Source organism: Eumetopias jubatus, unplaced genomic scaffold (assembly GCF_037043125.1).
Source record: "Eumetopias jubatus isolate StellerSeaLion01/CBP00866 unplaced genomic scaffold, mEumJub1_p1.0 scaffold_16, whole genome shotgun sequence".
NCBI classification, from domain to species: Eukaryota; Metazoa; Chordata; class Mammalia; order Carnivora; family Otariidae; genus Eumetopias; species Eumetopias jubatus.
This window is the reverse complement of record NW_028274822.1, coordinates 56,187,278-56,209,570: the sequence shown is the minus strand read 5'-3', so window position 1 is coordinate 56,209,570 and position 22,293 is coordinate 56,187,278. Positions and strand designations below refer to the sequence as shown.

Here is a 22,293-nt window from a genome sequence, read left to right as displayed (position 1 = left end):
ATAATAAGTATGAATAGTTTGTGAGTTAGTAGAAAAACCTTGATGATTTGATACCAGATCCAAAGTGGAAATTCGGAATGTCAGGACAAATGGAGAGTGCATGTTGAAACAGTGTTCATTGTGAGGACCAGTGTCCGGAACAGAAGAGGAAGGCAGCACAGCCTGGTGAGCCAGAAGGGAAATGGCCTTTATATTCACAATGGATGTGTACCATATGTCGCTTCAGTGATTAACACTTTTTAAATCTTACAACAGAGCTTATAAATGTATTTATGTTAGTTATCACCATAAACTGATTTTGAGATTGTGTGTCCTCACACTGCTTATAACCCTAAGATAGTACCCACAGACCTGTGGCTGTGGAGCCCTGAATGTGGCTATTATTATGCCTAACTCTGATGAAATATTTAGATTTCTTAACAAGAATTAAAGCCCTGGGGATTCTATGGGAAATTTGGCATTTTTATTTCTTGTGGGAATCTTATGGGGAAAATATATTTCAAGGGAAAAACTAATTGTATTTGTTATAACAGTAACCATAGAAATAGAGAAATGGAAACTTATGTAGACATATTTATCACAAATGGAAACATTTGGAGTTGAATGTCCTCTGCATTAGGCCTTCAACCAGATCCCTCTTGGACTGGTTGTTTTACAGAATTAAAAAAGATTTGTGACTGTTTTAAAAAATAAGTTATTCTTCATTGCTTTAGATGTAACTGTGAGTTTAATGGTAAGTTCAGTTGATTAACAACCTTGTTGCCAGGGGGATACACTAAGGAAGAATTTTAAAAAGTTTTATTCAAAAATCACCTGTAGCACATAATCTAGGATGTGTGGTTAAAAAAATACAATTACTAGGCATTGTTCCTGACATCCCCCACCCCCTGAATTAGAGTTCTGGTAGGGCAGGAGACAGTTGGTATTTTGCTTACTGAATTTTGAAAACCACTGTCCAAGAAATATGTTGAATTTGGGTCGTGGCCTTAAAAAATGAAATGTATTTTAGAATAGCTATTGTGAAGCTGTTAATTTTTCAATTTAATGATTACATGTCTTTCTCTATAATACTTATTATAGGAATGAACTAAAAGGAAGATGGAAACAATTATATTTGTGAAAGAGCAGATGGGTTTAGGGAGAGGTTAGCAGGAAAGGGAATTGAGGTAATTTACCTAGAGTGGGTGTGAAGCTCTGGAAAAGAACGGAGGTAGGGGCTTCCAGTTCCAACACTGCTGAACAGCAATTCAGGCTCATGGCCGGGGTGGGGGGAGAGTGAGGGTTTCACATCACAATCAGTGACTTGGAAATGGTGGGTACATTTCCTAATCCCTATGTATCTCATTAGTTTCTTATGTAAAATGGGGATAGTAATGTGTGAGACTAATTTTAAAAGTCTATACACTTGTCTGTTAAAACTCCTTTTTTCCATGTTCCCTCCCCCTCTGTTCTTGCCTGGATAAACCCGTGAGCAGATTGGCTCAGTGTAGAATTAATGTTGAATGTGCAAAAGTATAGGTAGTTCTGGACTGCAGCCCTGTCTTAGTCCATGGTGTTTTATTGTCATTATGAAGATTCCTTTCATAATGTAATTTAACTCTGCTACAGTAGATTCTTAGGTATAGCAGTCCTGAATATCCTCACAATTTGTATTTTTATATGGTTCTCTCAATAAACTGTTCTCAGCTCAAGTCTGGTTTTGCCGTTTACTAGTAGTGGGATCTTGGCAGACCTTTTCAAAGGTTCCTTTCCAGAATCTATGAAAATAACATATTGTAGACATTAAGTGATAATGTATATATTTCACAGCTGTGTCTGGAATATGTAAACATACAACCAAAGTGAGTCCCATGCTATACCCAGTGCTCTTGCCCTTAGATGATGGTGGTATTTCTGTGAAGGGGTGAGGTGAGCGTGTTTGTCCTACAGAGGAACATATGCCTGGTCTAGTACTATTTCTGCATCCCCCACACCATCCAGCAACAGAGGTCTGCATCACAGGAAGTGAGATTTACTAGTCTTCTTAGCTCCAATAGTTATGAGTAATAGATATCAGGAATAATATATAAAAACTCAGTTTTTCTTTCTAGAATGAAATGTAAGGTTAAGTCTAGTTAACTGAAAATGTACTCAGTTAAAGCTAGAAGAGTTCAGGTACAGTGGAGCCTCTTTCTGAATAAGTTAACATTATCTACATGCTTATAATTTATTCACCATAGGCCTTTAAAATAGATTTGAGGCCTCTGACAATAAACTACACATATCCAGTAAGCCCATTAAAGCGGGAAATACAAATTGAAAAACCATATAGCAGAAGCAAACAAGCATAATAGTATCACTTAGGCTAATAAAATTGTTGTGATTGAGCATTAAATTTAGCTGCAGTGTTCCTAGATAAAAAACTGTTTATTTTCCAGCTGCCCTAAGGAACAGTGAGGAGTGATGGTTACTGCCATGCATCTCATTCCACCGATGGCTTTTTGAGTCCTGACGGTGTGTAAGTCATGGTGCTAGTAGTCATGGCAGCAAGAAGATGGCTGAGGTGTAGTGGTAAGGCTGGAGAACAGAGGGACAGTAATGATGAGGCAAAGCGAGAGAGATGGTGTCAGTCCAGACGATTGAAAGCTTTGGATTTACACTAAGGCATATGGCCTTGTTTTTTAATATGCTGACCTAATTCTTAAATGTTCAAGTTATTTTACCAATCCCTGAGACTGTTTGGTTCAATTATCTGACCTTTACCAACTTGAGACTGTTTGATTCAATTAGCTGACTTTGTTTTCCAGTTTATCAAAACCTGAGTGAGAAGTGTCCATATGTTTACTCAGCTTTGTACAACCCCAAATATTTGAAAATCATAAATGCATGAAATGGAGATGATTTGGTTTTCAAAATAATTCTTTCCTTTATGAAAGGACTCTGTAAATATTCTTAAAATGCCAATCTCCTTTATTAACTTGACCATCTGGTTAGAATTCTTAAAATTGGATATTCAAATCCAGAGATATGAAGATCCACAGATATGAAAATATCTTTCATAAAGATGTATATGGGTCAGATTTTGGTTATATATTCCAAGTTTACATGGCCCTTGTTGGGGGGGGAGTAGAGCATTGCATCATTGGATTAGGAAGGGCTCTTTTTAATTCCCATGGTTTCATTGTAAGTAATTACATACAGCATTGGAAAGGGTAATTTAATATTTCTTAATAAACATAAGGGAAAAAATTGAACAAAGTACATAAAAACATTGTATCTGCTTTCAAAAACTTTTAAAAGATACTGTCATTTTAGTTTTTCAGTTATAGACCTGAATTCCACACTAGGATTCCCAAGTCCAGATACAATAGCAGAAATAGACCTGACCCCTTGGAGCAAGATTTGCCCTGTCTTGTTTGTGGTCTCCTTGCTTCTGAAACATAAACAGTTGCACTGCAAACTGAAAAGAGAAGGACACTGCATGTAGGATGAAATATTAAAATTTGAGAAAATTTTCTATTTCTCCTTCACTCCATTTTACATGTTTCCATAAACTTTCTGTTGGTAAATCCAGAGCAATAGGCATCATTCTTGAAAGGAGTGCCGATTGTGCCTTTCACAATTAAATATTTTTTTAAATTTTATTTTATTATATTATGTTAATCACCATACATTACGTCATTAGTTTTTGTTGTAGTGTTCCATGATTCATTGTTTGCGTATAACACCCAGTGCTCCATTCAATACGTGCCCTCTTTAATACCCATCACCAGGCTAACCCATTCCCCCACCACCTCCCCTCTAGAACCCTCAGTTTGTTTCTCAGAATCCATAGTCTCTCATGGTTCGTCTCCCCCTCCGATTTCCCCCCCCTTCATTTTTCCCTTCCTACTATCTTCTTCTTTTTTTTTTTTTAAACATATAATGTATTATTTGTTTCAGAGGTATGGGTCTGTATTTCATCAGTCTTACACAATTCACAACGCTCACCATAGAACATACCCTCCCCAATGTCTATCACCCAGCCACCCCATCCTTCCCAACCCCCACCACTCCAGCAACCTTCAGTTTGCTTCCTCAGATTAAGACTTCCTCATATCACTGAGATCCTACGATACATGTCTTTCTCTGATTTGACTTATTTCGCTCAGCATAATACCCTCTAGTTCTATCCACGTCATTGCAAATGGCAAGATTTCCCTTTTCTGATGGCTGCATAATATTCAATTGTGTGTATATATATATATATATATATATATATATATTTATTTATATATACCACTCTTCTTTATTCATTCATCTGTCGATGGACATCTTGGCTCTTTACATACTTTGGCTATTGTGGACATTGCTGCTATAAACATTGGGGTGCACATACCCCTTCAGACAAGACATTTGTGTCCTTGGGATAAATAACCAGTAGTGCAATTGATGGGTCATATGGTAGCTCTATTTTCAACTTTTTGAGAAACCTCCGTTCTGTTTTCCAGACTGGCTACACCAGCTTCCATTCCCACCAACAGTGTAGGAGCGTTCCCCTTTCTCTGCATCCTCACCAACATCTGTCGTTTCCTGACTTTTTAATTTTAGTCATTCTGACTGGTGTGAGGTGGTATCTCATTGAGGTTTTGATTTGGATTTCCCTGAGGCCGGGCAACATTGAACAATTTTTCATGTGTCTGTTGGCGATTTGGATGTCTTCTTTGGAAAAATGTCTGTTCGTGTCTTCTGCCCATTTCTTGATTGGATCATTTGTTCTTTGGGTGTTGAGTTTCATAAGTTCTTTATAGATTTTGAATACTAGACCTTTATCTGATATGTCATTTGCAAATATCTTCTCCCATTCTGTTGGTTATCTTTTGATTTTGTTGACTGTTTCCTTTGCTCTGCAAAAGCTTTTTATCTTGATGAAGTCCCAATAGTTCATTTTTGCCCTGGCTTCCCTTGCCTTTGGCGATGTTTCTAGGAAGAAGTTGCTGCGGCTGAGGTCGAAGAGGTTGCTGCCCGTGTTCTCCTTTAGGATTTTGATGGACTCCTGTCTCACATTGAGGTCTTTCAACCATTTGGAGCCTATTTTTGTGCGTGGTGTAAGGAAATGGTCCAGTTTCATTCTTCTGCATGTGGCTGTCCAATTTTCCCAACACCATTTGTTGAAGAGACTGTCTTTTTTCCATTGGACATTCTTTCCTGCTTTGTCAAAGATGAATTGACCATAGAGTTCCTCGAGGGTTCATTTCTGGGCTCTCTATTCTTTTATTATTTACTTATTTATTTATTTATTTTTATATTATTTTTTATTATGTTATGTTAATCACCATACATTACATCATTAATTTTTGATGTAGTGTTCCATGATTCATTATTTGCCTATAACACCCAGTGCTCCATGCAGAACGTTGGGCTCTCTATTCTGTTGTATTGATCTATGTGTCTCTTTTTGTGCCAGTACCATACTGTCTTGATGATGACAGCTTTGTAATAGAGCTTGAAATCTGGAATTGCGATGCCTCCAGGATTGCTTTTCTTTTTCAACATTCCTCTGGCTATTCGAGGTCTTTCTGGTTCCATACAAATTTAGGATTATTTGTTCCATTTCTTTGAAAAAAATGGATGGTATTTTGATAGGGATTGCATTAAATGTGTAGATTGCTCTAGTGGCATTGACATCTTCACAATATTTGTTCTTCCAATCCATGAGCATGGAATGTTTTTCCATTTCTTTGTGTCTTCCTCAATTTCTTTCATAAGTATTTTATAGTTTTCTGAGTACAGATTCTTTGCTTCTTTGATTAGATTTATTCCTCGGTATCTTGTGGTTTTGGGTGCAATTGTAAATGGGATCGATTCCTTAATTTGTCTCTCTTCTGTCTTGTTGGTGTATAGGAATGCCACTGATTTCTGTGCATTGATTTTATATCCTGCCATTTTACTGAATTCCTGTATGAGTTCTAGCAGTTTTGGGGTGGATTCTTTTGGGTTTTCCACATACAGTATCATATCATCTGCAAACAGTGAGAGTTTGACTTCTTTTTTGCCGATTCGGATGCCTTTGATTTCTTTTTGTTGTCTGATTGCTGAGGCTAGGACTTCTAGTACTGTGTTGAATAGCAGTGGTGATAGTGGACATCCTTACCATGTTCTTGGCCTTAGGGGTGAAGTTCTCAGTTTTCCCCATTGAGAATGATATTTGCTGTGGGTTTTTCATAGATGGCTTTTATGATATTGAGGTATGTACCCTCTATCCCTACACTCTGAAGAGTTTTGATCAAGAAAGAATGCTGTACTTTGTCAGATGCTTTTTCTGCATCTATTGAGAGGATCATATGGTTCTTGTTCTTTCTTTTATTAATACATTGTATCACACTGATTGATTTGCAGATGTTGAACCAACCTTTCAGTCCAGGGATAAATCCCACTTGGTCGTGGTGAAGAATCCTTTAATGTACTGTTGGATCCTATTGGTTAGTAGTCTGGTGAGAATTTTTGCATCCATGTTTGTCAGGGATATTGGTCTGCAATTCTCCTTTTTGATGGGGTTTTTGTCTGGTTTGGGGATCAAGGTAATGCTGGCCTCAGAAAACGAGTTTGGAAGTTGTCCTTCCATTCCTAGTTTTTGGAACAGTTTCAGAAGAATAGCTATTACTTCTTTAAATGTTTGGTAGAATTCCCCTGGGAAGCCATCTGGCCCTGGGCTCTTGTTTTTTGGGAGAGTTTTGATTACTGCTTCAATTTCCTTAGTGGTTATGGATCTGTTCAGGTTTTCTATTTCTTTCTGGTTCAGTTTTGGTAGTTGATACATCTGTAGGAATGCAACCATTTCTTCCAGATTATCTAATTTGCTGGCGTATAGTTGCTCATAATATGTTCTTATAATTGTATGTCTTTGGTGTCGATTGTGATCTCTCCTCTTTCATTCATATTTTTACTTATTTGGGACATTTCTCTTTTCTTTTTGATAAGTCTGGCCAGGGGTTTATCAATCCTGTTAATTCTTTCAAAGAACCAGCTCCTAGTTTCGTTGACCTGTTCTACTGTTCTTTTCGTTTCTATTTCATTGATTTCTACTCTGATCTTTACTATTTCTCTTCTCCTGCTGGGTTTAGGCTTTATTTGCTGTTCTTTCTCCCTCTCCTTTAGGTGTAAGTTTAGGTTGTATATTTGAGACCTTTCTTGTTTCTTGAGAAAAGCTTGTATTGCTATATACTTTCCTCTTAGGACCACCTTTGCTGCAACCCAAAGATTTTGAACAGTTGTGTTTTCATTTTCATTTGTTTCCTTACATTTTTTCAATTCTTCTTTAATTTCCTGGTTGGCCCATTCATTCTTTAGTAGGATGCTCTTTAGCCTCCGTGTATTTGAGTTCTTTCTGACTTTCCTCTTGTGATTGAGTTCTAGCTTCAAACCATTGTGGTCTGAAAATATGCAGGGAATGATCGCAGTCTTTTGGTACCAGTTGAGACCTGATTTGTGACCTAGGATGTGATCTATTCTGGAGAATGTTCCATGGGCACTAGAAAAGAATGTGTATTCTGTTGCTTTGGGACGGAACGTTCTGAATATACCTGTGAAGTTCATTTGGTCCAGTGTGTCATTTAAAGTCTTTATTTCCTTGTTGATCTTTTGCTTAGATGATCTGTCCATTTCATTGAGGGGGATGTTAAAGTCCCCCACTATTATTGTATTGTTGTCAATGTGTTTCTTTGATTTTGTTGTTAATTGGCCTACATAATTGGCTGCTCCCGTGTTAGGGGCATAGATATTTACAGTTGTTAGATCTTCTTGTTGGATAGACCCTTTAAGTAGGATATAGTGTCCTTCCTCATCTCTTATTACAGTCTTTGTTTTAAAATCTAGTTTGTCTGATATAAGGATTGCCACCCCAGCTTTCTTTTGGTGTCCATTAGCATGGTAAATGGTTTTCCACCCCCTTACTTCCAATCTAGGGGTGTCTTTGAGTCTAAAATGAGTCTCTTGTAGAGAGCATATCAATGGATCTTGTTTTTTTATGCAATCTGATAGCCTGTGTCTTTTGATTGGGGCACTTAGCCCATTTACATTCAGGGTAACTGTTGAAAGATATGAATTTAGTGCCACTGTATTGCCTGTAAGGTGACTATTACTGTATATTGTCTGTGTTCCTTTCTGGTCTTTGTTACTTTTAGGCTCTCTCTTTGCTTAGAGGACCCCTTTCAATATTTCTTGGAGGGCTGGTTTTGTGTTTGCAAATTCCTTTAGTTTTTGTTTGTCCTGGAAGCTTTTAATCTCCCCTTCTATTTCAGTGACAGCTTAGCTGGATATAGTATTCTTGGCTGCATTTTTTTCTCATTTAGTGCTCTGAATATATCATGCCCGTCCTTTCTGGCCTGGCAGGTCTCTGGATAGGTCTGTTGCCAATCTAATTTTTCTACCATTGTAGGTTACACACCTCTTGTCTTGAGCTGCTTTCAGGATTTTCTCTTTGTCTCTGAGACTTGTAAGTTTTACTATTAGATGTCGGTGTGTTGACCTATTTTTATTGATTTTGAGGGTGGTTCTCTGTCTCCTGGATTTTGATGCCTGTTTCCTTCCCCAAATTAGGGAAGTTCTCTGCTATAATTTGCTCCAATATACCTTCTTCCCCTCTCTTTCTTCTTCGGGGATCCCAATTCTTCTAATATTGTTTCATCTTATGGTATCACTTATCTCTCGAATTCTGCCCTTGTGATCCAGTAGTTGTTTATCTCTCTTTTTCTCAGCTTCTTTATTTCCATCATTTGGTCTTCTGTGTCACTAATTCCCTCTTCTACCTCATTTGTCCTAGCAGTTAGAGCCTCCATTTTTGATTTCACCTCATTAATAGCCTTTTTGATTTCGACTTGGTTTGATTTTAGTTTTTTTATTGCTCCAGAAAGGGTTTCTCTAGCATCTTCCATGCTTTTTTCAAGCCCACTTTGTAACTGTGTAATCATCATTCTGCTCTCTAGTTCCGACATCTTACTAATGTCCGTATTCATTAGGTCCCTGGCCGTCAGTACTGCCTCTTGTTCTTTTTTTTGAGGTGAGTTTTTCTGTCTTGTCATTTTGTTCAGAGGAGAATCGATGAATGAGAGAACAAAACGCTAATAGGATAACAATGACACCAGAAAAATATACATTAAACAAATCAGAAGAGACCTGAAACTGGGGGAAAATAAAGGGAAAGAAAGAAAAAAGGAAAAAAAGAATATGATCAGATATGATCAGGATGGTGAATAGATCAGTACCACACAATAGGTTTTGGGTGTATTTTGGTCTGTTTAAAGAAACTGTCTCCCAAAATTGTAGGAAAGAAAAACATATATGTACAAAAATAGGGGTAAATATGAAGGGATGGAATATGACTGTAAAGATGAAAATTATAAAAGATTTTATAAAAGGAATTGTTAAAGTAAGAAGTTGTTCGAAAACAGAAGAGAAATTAAAAGAAAGGGCGGGGAGAGAATGTGATCAGGTAGGAGACTAGAACAAAGCCATACACTAGAGATTTAGGTAATATTTTGTTAGTAGAAACTGTATCCCAAAATTTTAAAGAGAGAACAGCTTCTATATATACCAAAAATAAGGTTAACTACAATGAAGAGATAGAATATGACTCTAAAAATTAAAAATAAAAAAGATTTTTAAAAAAGAGATTGATAAGATGTTGAAAAAGGGAAAAAGAAAAAATAGAAAATTAAATAATTAACTTTGAAGGACTAAAGAATCAGGGGGAAAAAGCCATGAATTCTATGTGCCGTATTCCCCTAGTGCTGGAGTTCTGCTGTTTTCATTGATCGGTAAACTTGGTCTTGGCTGGCTGTTCTTGCTGATCTTCTGAGGGGGGGTGGGGGGATTGGCCTGTTGCCGTGGTTCCCAAATGTCTTTGCTGGAGGTGGAATTGCCCTGCCCTTGCCGGGGGCGGGGCTAATTAATCTCGGGTTTTGCTCTCAGGAGCTTTTTTTTTTTTTTTTTTAAGATTTTATTTATTTGACAGAGAGAGACACAGCGAGAGAGGGAACACAAGCAGGGGGAGCAGGAGAGGGAGAAGCAGGCTTCCCGCTGAGCAGGGAGCCCGATGCGGGGCTCGATCCCAGGACCCTGGGATCATGACCTGAGCCGAAGGCAGATACTTAACGACTGAGCCACCCAGGCGCCCGTCTCAGGAGCTTTTGTTCCCTGCAAGCTTTCCGTACAGCTTTGGAGGATGAGGGTGAAAATGGTGGCCTCCCAATCTCAGCACCTGAGTAGCCGAGAACTCGGGGCCCCCCTCCTCAGTGCGCCCCCAGAGAAAAGCAAGTCAGTCACTCCCGTCTCCCCGGTCTCTGGCCGCACTCCGTGCTCACCCGGCCTGTGACCGAGCGTTTCTATCTCTGGTACCTGACACGGTGTGGAGTCTCCAAACCCAGCAGAGCCCTGCGGTGCCCTTCCATGCCACTCCTCCCCGGGGAGGAAGGGGCGTCTCCCTGGATCTGCCGCTTGTTGGGTCCCTGCTGGAGGAGCAGTGGCCCGACTGTGCCGCGGATCACAGTTTATGGCAACCCGGAGCTGACAGCCCGCGCCTCAGCTCTGTCTCTGTAGCCGGCTTCCCTGCTCTGATACCTGGGACCTCTGCCACACTCAGGCAGCCCCAGTCTTTCTGTGACCCCAAGGGTTCTGAGACCACACTGTCCCGCGACGGGTCCACCCCTGCTTAGCCACTGGAGCAACATCCCTCAGCGGAGCTGACTTCTAAAAGTTCCGATTTTGTGCTCTGCTGCTCTATCACTTGCTGATAGTGGCTGACGGAGGCCCCCCTCCCCCGTCGTCTATCCTCCCGAATATCGCCTCGGATTCACTTCTCCGCACGTCCTACCTTCCAGAAAGTGGTCGCTTTTCTGTTCAGAGAGTTGCTGCTATTCTTTTCTTTGATCTCTGGTTGAGTTCATAGGTGTACAGAATGGTTTGATCCCTATCTAGCTGAATTCCTGGGACCAGACAAAATTTAGGTCCCTACTCCTCCACCATCTTGCTCCTCCTCCATTAAGACATTTTTACAAAAAGCAAATGTGAGAAGTTACTGTACACAACAACCTGCAAATAAAAACTTCCCTAATCACTACAGCTGACCCCAGATCCACAACTAAATATTTAGTTGTCTGGTACTGACAGTATTAGGCAGTTTGGCTGTGTCCAGAGGGCTGAAACATCACACTATATAAATATAGTAAAAGATCAGAATTAGCCCCATTTGATAGCAGCTGCATGTAGAAATATTTTAAATAAGTTAACTTTACTGAGCTATATTTTACATATGATAAAAGGTTACAAATTTTGTGTTTGGATTTTGATGACTTTTGAGAAACATACGTCCTGTATAACCACCCACCCCAATCATGATTTGACACATATCCAATACCACAGAATCTTCCTTTGTCCTCCATTGGGGGCAGTTCTCCTTCCCACCTTCTCCCAGACAAACATGGATCTGATTTCTGTGCCTGTTCTCAAACTTCATATAAATGGAACAATAGAGTATGCATTCTTTTGTGTCTGCCTTCTTTCTTTATATGATGTCTGTTTGATTGATGCCATGTTTGTGCATGCATAAACAATCTATCCCTTTTTGTTGGTGACTACTATTCATCTTATGCACATACTATGGTTGCTTGTGAATAGAATTCATCTGTTGGGCATTTAGGTTATTTAGGTTATTTTCAGCTTTTGGCATTTTGAATGAAATTGCAAGGAACATATGTTTACACAGCTTTGTATTTTCATCTTTTGGGTGGAATTGCCAGGAGTCACAATTTAGAAATATCTTAAATCTATAATAAAGTAGCAAAACATTTTCTAAAGTGATTGTACAATTTTCCAGCCCCACTGACATTGTATGAATGTTCTGGGAGCTCTACAGCCTCACCAGTAATTGATGTTGTCAGTCATTTAATTTAAGTTGTACAAGTGGGTGTGTAGTATATCTCATTTTGGTCTCTTTGATGAATAGTGAAGTTGAGAATTTTTTTATTTACTTATTGACCATTCATGAACCTTTTTTTCCCATAGAGCATATCAAATCTTTTGCCCATTATTTGTTGAGTTGTCGAGTCTTTTGTCAGATAAATGTATTACATTTGAATTAATGATGATTTTGAAGAACGGAAGTTTTTTATTATGATAAAAATTGAATTTATCAATTTATTCTTTTATGGGTAGTGCTGTTTGTGTGTTAAGAAATCCTTGAGTATCCCAGTATCATGAAGATTTTATTTTCAGTTTTATTTTTGAGTTTGATTGTTTTAGCTTTTTGTTTAGGTCTATGGTCCATTTCAAATTATTTTGTATGTGGGAGGTGAGGTAGAAATCACCTGGTTTGGATTTTTTCACATGTGGATATCCACTTGATCCAGTATCATTTGCTGAAAATACTTCTCTTTCCACATTGAGTGGTCTTGTCATATCTGTTGAAAAGCAATTGACAGTATATGTGTGGGTGAACTGATATAATCTTTTCTGTTCCAATAATGTATTTCCCTATCCTTAAGCCAAAACAACACTGTCTTCCTAACTGTGGCTTTATAGTAATTGTAGAAATCAGATAGAGTGGGTCTTCTAAATTCGTTCATTTTTTTTCAAAATTGCGGTCATTCCATCTGATAATACTTACCTTTCATTTGAAATACTTTCTGTAGTATTTCTTGCAATGTACATCTATAGGTGAATATTTTCTCAGTTTTTGTTTATCTGAAAATTAATTTTACTCTTTTTGAAGGATTTTTTTGTAAGATATAAAATCTCAGATTGACAGTTTTTTTCCCTCACTGCTTTAAAGATGTAATTTCCTTGTCTTCTTGCCTGTTCTGTCTCTGATGAGTAGTTGGCTACATTCCTGTCATGTTCACTGTATGTAATATGTTGTACTTCTTTGCTTTCAAAATTTTTCTTTTGTCTTTCATTTTTTAGTGGTTGTATTTATTTAGATTTATTTATTTATTTAAGAAAGAGACTGAGAGAGAGGAGGGGTGGGGGGGAGGGAGAGAGAGAATCCACAAGCAGACTCCTTTTTGAACGTGGAGCCTGACGTGGAGCTTGATTCCAGGATCCCGAGATCATGACCTGAGCCAAAAACAAAAGTCAGTCATTTAACCAACTGAGTCACTCAGGCACCCTAATTTCCTTTGTATTTATTATGCTTGGTTTTGTTGTTTATCTTAAGCTTGTAAGTTTTTTTTTTTTTTTACCAAAATAGGGAGATTTTGTTGATGTTATTTCTTCAACTTTTGTCTGCTTTGACCATTATTCCTGCTCCATTGTCTCCCCTCTCCTTCTGGACTCTAAATGCATGTCTGTTAGGCCAATCGATCCTATCTTACAAGTACCTGAGGCTCTGTTTGTTTTCAAAATTTTTTATTGTATGTGCTTTAGATTAATAATTTCTGTGAACCTGTTTTCATGTTCACTTACCCATTTTTCTGCCATGTCTAATCTGTTATTAAGCCAATTCAGAAACTTTGTATTTCAGATATTTTGCTTTTCAGTTCTAGAATTTCTATTTGTTTACATCTTACAGTTTCCTTTTCCCTGCTGAGATTTCCTATCTGTTCCATCATCAAGACCATTTTTCCTTTAAGTCCTTAAACATTTCAATAGCTACTTAAAAAGGTCTTGTCTACTAATTACAACATCTGGGCCATCACAGGGTCTCTTTTTAAAAATAGTGAGTAAGGTTCACATTCACCTGCTTATTATTTGCATGACAAATGCATTTTTTTTTTATGTTGGACATTATGAGTGATGCATTGTTCGGATTTGGGAGTACCTGTCTTCCTTTAAAAAGGGTAGAGTTTGTTCTGTCAGGCAGTTAATACTGATGGCTGTTCTTATGCTTGTTGAGGTTTGATTTTAGTCTTTTTTAGGGCCAGAATACTCTAGGACATGGTTCTTATTCCAGGAGTATGGCCTTTTTGGTGTCTCAGTCAAATTCTCAAGGTATTTTTAAGATCTCTGCACTCTGATCTCTCTACTTTCCCAGGTGAGTGTGACCTCTACTATCTTCATTTTACTTGCAGCATCTGTATCAGATGCTCTTTGCTTCACTTCACCATGTCTCACCTTGCGTATGTACAGTCCAGCCCTTGACCAAGGTCTTGCAAAAACAAAAAACAAAAAACAGATTTCTGGGGTCCCTTTCCATGTAGCTCTGTTCTCTCTAGTGTTTGTCCTCCAATTTTCAGCTGTGTCACCAGTGCTGAACTGCAATATGTGTCTCCTCAGCACAGCAAGACTGCTTTGTTTAGGTTTCTCCTCCCTGTACTGCTCTCAGGAAATTGTCCACAGGCTGACAGGGCTCATCTAGGTGTGCATAGGGATTCCATATCTGTGGTGCCTGTTGGCCAGTGTCTAAAAACAATCACTTCCTATGTTTTGTCCAGCTTTATAGCTACTTTGTGGAAGGCCACTCTGTCTCGGCCAGAAGTCTACATCCGGTAGAAATATGTTTTAATATGCTTTTGAAAGTTATTCCTAAGATTATTCATTCTCAAACTTATGCTTATATTAGATGCATCTGGAGGACTGATTTACACACAGATTGTTAGGCCCTGTATTTTACAGTGTCTGATTCAGTGGGTTGAGTTGGGGCCCAACAATCTGCATTTCAGATGTGTGTCCAGGTGATGCTGATGCTGATGGTCTGAGAACCAAACTTGGAGAACCACTTGTTTAGAAAGATGGATCTTGAGAAGATGTGTTGGACTCTATTTGGGATTTACTACACACAATTTTACCTTTTTTTTTCTTTTGGTCCTATGTCCTGCATAATAGACTTATGTTTCAGTTAGTTTATTATAATGCATGCGGTCTTGCTCTTTTTATTCAAATTATGAGTTTCAAAAAATTGTGGCTTTTATTTTTGCATTGTAAAAGGTATTCTCCATTTGATTGATAGGAACAGAAAATATGTAAGAGAGTAAGGTCATAAAATATTATCATTCTTATTTTTTTTTGCCTGTACAAATAATTTGATTCTTTCATCCTGATATGAGACTTTTGGAACATAGAGTTTGATAAGTTTCAGCAAGAAGTAAGTGATTTTTGTTTCAGAAATCGAGTTTTATTTTAATTATTCTTGGACCTGTATGTATATATGTGAGTTATGTGTATGTGTGTTTTGTTGGTAAGATGCAAAACAGTGGATTGCTGGATTGCTGGATTGCTGGACCTGAGCCATATCTCTTCCTTGGGTTTCCTGAAAGCTTACACCATCCTTTACAGCTCTCAGGATAGCTGTTAATCTGTCTACCTCAGCATATTTTGTCCCCTCCTTTGCCTCCATTGTTCCAGTGGCTCCATCTCTCCTTGTTTGTCAGGATTTTGAAATTTATTGCTTTCTTTCACTATCTCTAAAATCCATGCATTTCCCAATGATATAAGGCTTGTACTGAGGTCAAACTGGTGACTCTTGTTGATGATACTGACATGATTTTTGCAATGGCAACCAGGAGAGGAAGTGCCCTCCCACCAGCATTACTGTATTTATTACTTAGTTGGGAAAATTGATTGATATTATCCCTTCAAATTCTAATCAATCTCTGACAGATTTTTTTTTTTTATTTACCAACTTTCATTCCTCGGAAAAATCGGTACAACAGCTTTTGGTGGTTAGATTAGAAGGCTCTTTGATGGCACATTTTAAATATTGTTTCAGTTGTAATGTATGATTATAATTTCAGTCTCAATTTCAGAGGTCTGTTTTCTAGTATTTTGATATAGGCATAGTGAAATACTAATTACTAAATACTAATTACTCAACAGGTTCATTTCGATGGGTGGGACCACAAATATGACTACTGGATGGATGCAGACAGCCCTGACATTCACCCAATTGGATGGTGTGATATAACAGGGCATCCACTGGAAATCCCATATCGTGAGTATTTTGCTCTTTGTTGTTGATTTTTAAATACTCAGCCTGAATTCCTACCTGAATGCAGTTTTTTTTTCATGTCATTGTAAGTATTTTAAAGCTAAATATCAGATAGGTGAATTGACTAATCAGTGCTATAGCTAAACTGAAATCTAATTATTCAGTTAAGCTTCAAAGGGTATGCTTTATGTAAAAGAAAAGTTATAATAATCATTAAAAAATTATTTTGATAGTGTTGTCTAGAAAAATCTTTATTTTCTACATTTCAGTTTGGAAAACTTAGCCTGGTCTAAATCCATCTAATTTGTGCCATTGATTTTCACTGAAGTGCATTTTGTTTTTTTTAAACATTCCATCTTAATTTTGTTTTATAGATTTCAAAAAGTTTTAGAAGACACAAATATTTTAAATTTCAGCAGTTAAAAAAACTTTAGTTGAGAAAAAGTCTTCTGTTCTGTTGGTATCTTCGTTTTTTTCTTCCTTTCTAGCTGCTTAAAGTTAAGGAGGAAATTAACCACTCTAAATTTTAATGAGCCTTGAACCAAAATATCTTATTCTTTTGTCTGAAGGATTTCTTCGATCAGATTAGGCTGACATGACTAATAGCCTGTTCCAGACACATGTGCAGGCACTGCATTCTTTTGTGTGCTTTGTTCCTCACTGCCTCTGTGGCTCTCCTGTTGGCTTCTTGGCATGAAGCTGGCACATTATGCTGTTAATGAGGTTGTCTTCCACTGAGCCAGCCCGATGATGCTTGAAGCTCAGCTCTAAAAGGACAAACTGCATCTTTGAAGTAATTCCTTGACTTCTTATAGAAGTGAGAAGAGGTCCTGACTTAATAACCCAACAGACGTTTCTACCTTCTGTTAGGTGCTTCAAAAACGGCAAAAATCAATAAGGTACAGGTCCTTATGTAACGCAGAGTGCGTTAGCAAGCATGGCGTCTGTATATACAGAATGTAAAACCAGAAACCATGGTCAGCCCTGTATTGGAGGGATGGTGTTAGTCTTTGTGCTTTTTTTCCTGATTCCACTTTTTACTCTGCCTGATTTTACAGTCCAATTTGTCAGAGAGATGTTTCTCATTTTATGTTAACCATCCCTCGTCCCCCATTGACATGCACACAACCAGCCTCATCACAGTAACATTCTCAAGTAGGAATGGTCACAGTGGAGGTGGGGATGGTCAGCATTTCAGGGACAGGGACAGCTCTCTTCATTCCATCTCACCCATTGCCTGCTCTTTTGTGAAGCTGCCTATCCGGCTTCTTGAACTGAATGTCTCACAAACATTCCAAAGTCTGTGGATCAAGCTGAACTTCATTCATCCCAAGCCAAAAAACTTGTCTTTCTGCTGTGGTTCCTACTTGCTTTCAAACTTCCTACTTCCTAAGCAGAGCCATTCTGGACTTTGCTCCCTTTTTATCCCTTCCTCACCCGACACATATAATCAGTGACCAAGTCTTAATGATTCTCTTACTTAATTGCTCCAAAATCTATCTCTGACCCCTGCCTGCTCCCTCCCAGTGCCATTGCATTTGATTTCTCATCATGGTTATGCAGTCTGCTAGTTAGTGAGTTGCACAGATCCTCCTGATAAGCCTAAGATAGATCTCAAAATTCAAGCTCTAGAGGCAATATAGCCTGCTTGTTAGAAGTGTGGAATCTGAAGTCAGAATGCTTGCATTTGAATCTCAGTTTTACTACTTACTTAGCAGTGTGACTCCCTGTACCCATTTCCTCATGTAGAAAATGGAGATAATATTAGTGTGTCTATCTCAAAAATTTGTAATGATTAAATGATATAAATGTACACATAATACTTCAAAAACTGCCCATCCAATAGTATATACTGATTTAGTGTTGGTTATCAGGAAATGATATAATACTCTATAGACTTTCATTTTTATATGAAATTATGTGAATTATTAAGGATTAAAAAACTTGAAATTATGCTAAAATTAATGTGACTAGAGTTTTCCAAATATTTTAATTTTTTTCTTCCATCCTTTCTTCCTTCCTTTCTATTCATTTATTTATATTTATTTATCATTGAGTTATAGTTCACGTACAATATTATATTAGTTTCAGGAGTACAACATAGTGATTTGACATTTATATACACTACGGAATGATCATGTTAAGCCTAGTTACCGTCTGTCACTATACGAAGTTATTACAAAATTATTGATTATATACTCTGTGCTGTACGTTGCATCCCTGTGACATGTTTTATAACTGGGAATTTGTACCTCTTAATCTCCTTTACTTATTTCACCTATTCTCCCAATTCCTTCTCCCTTAGGAACCACCAGTTTGTTCTGTATATTTATGAGTCTATTTCTGTTTTTTTTGTTTTGTTTGTTTCTTTGTTTAGGTTCCACATTTAAGTTATTTATGGTATTTGTCTTTCTCTGTCTGAGTTATTTAACTCAGCATAATATGTTCCAGGTCCATCCATGTTGTTACAAATGGAAAGTTTTCATTCTTTTTATGGCTGAGCAATATTCCACTGTGTGTGTGTGTGTGTGTGTGTGTGTGTGTATATACCACATCATCTGTATCTGTTCATCTGATGATGGATACTTGGATTGCTTCTGTATCTTGGCTACTGTAAATAATGCTGCTAAAAACAAAGGGGTGCATATCATTTTTTGAATTAGTATCTTTGTTTTTTTCAGATAAATATCCAGAAGTGGAAATGCTGGCTAGTATGGTAGTTCTATTTTTAATTTTTTGAGGAACCTCCATACTTTTTCCATAGGGGCTGCACTAAATTTACATTCCCGTCAACAGTGCATGAGGGTTCCTCTTTCTTCACATCCTTGCCAATACTTTGTTATCTCTTGTATTTTTGATACTAGCCATTCTGACTAGTGTGAGGTGACATCTCATTGTGGTTTGGATTTGCATTTCCCTGATAACTAGTGATGTTAAACATGTTCTCAAGTGTCTGTTGGCTACCTGTACATTATCTATGGGAAAATGTCTATTGAGGTTCCTATTGAGGAACCCATTTTTACTTGGGTTCTTTGGGTTTTTGTGGTGTTGGTTGCCTGAGTTCTTTATATATTTTGGATATTAACCCTTTACTGGATATACTATTTGCATATATCTCCTCCCATTCAGTAGGTTGTGGTTTTTTATTTATTATTATGTTATGTTAATCACCATACATTACATCATTAGTTTTTGATGTAGTGTTCCATGATTCATTGTTTGCGTCTAACACCCAGTGCTCCATACAATACATGCCCTCCTTAATACCTATCACTGGCCTAACCCATCCCCCCACCGCCCTCCCCTCTAGAGCCCTCAGTTTGTTTCTCAGAGTCCACAGTCTCTCATGGTTCATCTCCCTCTCCGATTTCCCCTCCTTCATTCTTCCCCTCCTGCTATCTTCTTATTTTTTTTTAACATATTATGTATTATTTGTTTCAGAGGTACAGTCTGTGATTCAACAGTCTTACACAATTCACAGCGCTCACCATAGCACATACCCTCCCCAATGTTTATCACTCAGCCACCCCATACCTCCCAACCCCCACCACTCTAGCAACCCTCAGTTTGTTTCCTGAGATTAAGAATTCCTCATATCAGTGAGGTCATATGATACATGTCTTTCTCTGATTGGCTTATTTCGCTCAGCATAATACCTTCCAGTTCCATCCATGTTGTTGCAAGTGGAAAGATTTCGTTCCTTTTGATGGCTGCATAATATTCCATTGTATATATATACCACTCTTCTTTATCCATTCATCTGTCGATGGACATCTTGGCTCTTTCCACAGTTTGGCTTTTGTGGACATTGCTGCTATAAACATCGGGGTGCATGTAAACCTTTGGACCCCTACATTTGTAATTTTGTGCTAAATACCCAGTAGTGCAATTGGTGGAGCATGTGGTAGCTCTATTTTCAAATTTTTGAGGAAACTTCATACTGTTTTCCAGAGTGGCTGCACCAGCATGCATTCCCACCAAAAGTGTAGGAGGGTTCCCCTTTCTCTGCATTCTCACCAACATCTGTTGTTTCCTGACATGTTAATTTTAGCCATTCTGATGGATGTGAGGGGATATCTCGTTGAGGTTTTGATTTGGATTTCCCTGATGCCGAGCGATGTTGAGCACTTTTTCATGTGTCTGTGGCCATTTGGATATCTTCTTTGGAAAACTGTCTGTTCATGTCTTCTGCCCATTTCTTGATTGGATTATTTGTTCTTTGGGTGTTGAGTTTCATAAGTTCTTTCTAGATTTTGGATACTAGCCCTTTATCTGATATGTCATTTGCAAATATCTTCTCCCATTCTGTTGGTTGTCTTTTGCTTTTGTTGACCATTTCCTTTGCTGTGCAAAAGTTTTTATCTTGATGAGGACTCAATAGTTCATTTTTGTCCTTGCTTCCCTTGCCTTTGGCGATGTTTCTAGGAAGAAGTTGCTGCGGCTGAGGTCGAAGAGGTTGCTGCCTGTGTTCTCCTTTAGGATTTTGATGGACTCCTGTCTCACATTGAGGTCTTTCAACCATTTGGAGCCTATTTTTGTGCGTGGTGTAAGGAAATGGTCCAGTTTCATTCTTCTGCATGTGGCTGTCCAATTTTCCCAACACCATTTGTTGAAGAGACTGTCTTTTTTCCATTGGACATTCTTTCGTGCTTTGTCAAAGATGAGTTGACCATAGAGTTGAGGGTCCATTTCTGGGCTCTCTATTCTTTCATTTATTATTTATTTATTTATTTATTTTTATTATTTTTTTTTATTATGTTATGTTAATCACCATACATTACATCATTAGTTTTTGATGTAGTGTTCCATGATTCATTATTTGCCTATAACACCCAGTGCTCCATGCAGAACGTTGGGCTCTCTATTCTGTTGCATTGATCTATGTGTCTCTTTTTGTGCCAGTACCATACTGTCTTGATGATGACAGCTTTGTAATAGAGCTTGAAATCTGGAATTGTGATGCCCCCAGGTTTGCTTTTCTTTTTCAACATTCCTCTGGCTATCTGGGGTCTTTTCTGGTTCCATACAAATTTAGGATTATTTGTTCCATTTCTTTGAAAAAAATGGATGGTATTTTGATAGGGATTGCATTAAATGTGTAGATTGCTCTAGGCAGCATTGACATCTTCACAATATTTGTTCTTCCAATCCATGAGCATAGAACGTTTTTCCATTTCTTTGTGTCTTCCTCAATTTCTTTCATGAGTATTTTATAGTTTTCTGAGTACAGATTCTTTGCCTCTTTGGTTAGATTTATTCCTCGGTATCTTATGGTTTTGGGTGCAATTGTAAATGAGATCGACTCCTTAATTTCGCTTTCTTCTCTCTTGTTGGTGTATAGGAATGCCACTGATTTCTGTGCATTGATTTTTTTTTTAAGATTTTATTTATTTATTTGACAGAGAGAGAGAGAGAGAGACAGTGAGAGAGGGAACACAAGCAGGGGGAGTGGGAGAGGGAGAAGCAGTCTCTCCGTTGAGCAGGGAGCCCGATGCGGGGCTCGATCCCAGGACCCCGGGATCATGACCTGAGCTGAAGGCAGACGCTTAATGACTGAGCCATCCAGGTGCCCCTCTGTGCATTGATTTTATATCCTGCCACTTGACTGAATTCCTGTATGAGTTCTAGCAGTCTTGGGGTGGAGTCTTTTGGGTTTTCCACATAAACTATCATATCATCTGCAAAGAGAGTTTGACTTCCTCTCTGCCGATTAGGATGCTTTGATTTCTTTTTGTTGTCTGATTGCTGTGGCTAGGACTTCTAATACTATGTTGAATAGCAGTGGTGATACTGGACATCCCTGCTGCGTTCCTGACCTTAGGGGGAAAGCTCTCAGCTTTTCCCCATTGAGAATGATATTTGCTGTGGGTTTTTCATAGATGGCTTTTATGATATTGAGGTATGTATCCTCTATCCCTACACTCTGAAGAGTTTTGATCAAGAAAGGATGCTGTAGTTTGTTCAATGCTTTTTCTGTATCTACTGAGAGGATCATATGGTTCTTGTTTGTTCTTTATTAATATATTGTATCACATTGATTGATTTGTGGAAGTTGAAACAACCTTGCAGCCCAGGGATAAATCCCACTTGGTTGTGGTGAATAATACTTTTAATGTACTTTTGGATCGTATTGGCTAGTATTTTGGTGAGAAGTTTTGTATCCACGTTCATCAAGGATATTGGTCTGTAATTCTGCTTTTAGATGCAGTCTTTGTCTGGTTTTGGGATCAAGGTAATGGTGGCCTCATAAAACGAGTTTGGAAGTTTTCCTTCCATTTCTATTTTTTTTGGTACAGTTTCAGAAGAATACGTACTAATTCCTTAAAAGTTTGGTAGAATTCCCCTGGGAAACCATCTGGCCCTGGGCTTTTCTTTGTTGGGAGATTTCTGATGACTGCTTCAATTTCCTTAGTGGT

General features: G+C 38.1%; 1 protein-coding gene across 1 annotated transcript in view; it reads left to right on the top strand.

Annotated features, from left to right (window-relative positions):
* L3MBTL4 (L3MBTL histone methyl-lysine binding protein 4) overlaps positions 1 to 22,293 on the top strand; it is a 411,329-nt gene that overhangs the window by 181,068 nt on the left and 207,968 nt on the right. Inside the window, exon 12 of the mRNA XM_028123942.2 lies at positions 15,766 to 15,880. Coding sequence (XP_027979743.1) covers positions 15,766 to 15,880 — 115 coding nt within the window. The remainder of the gene's footprint in view (positions 1 to 15,765; positions 15,881 to 22,293) is intronic.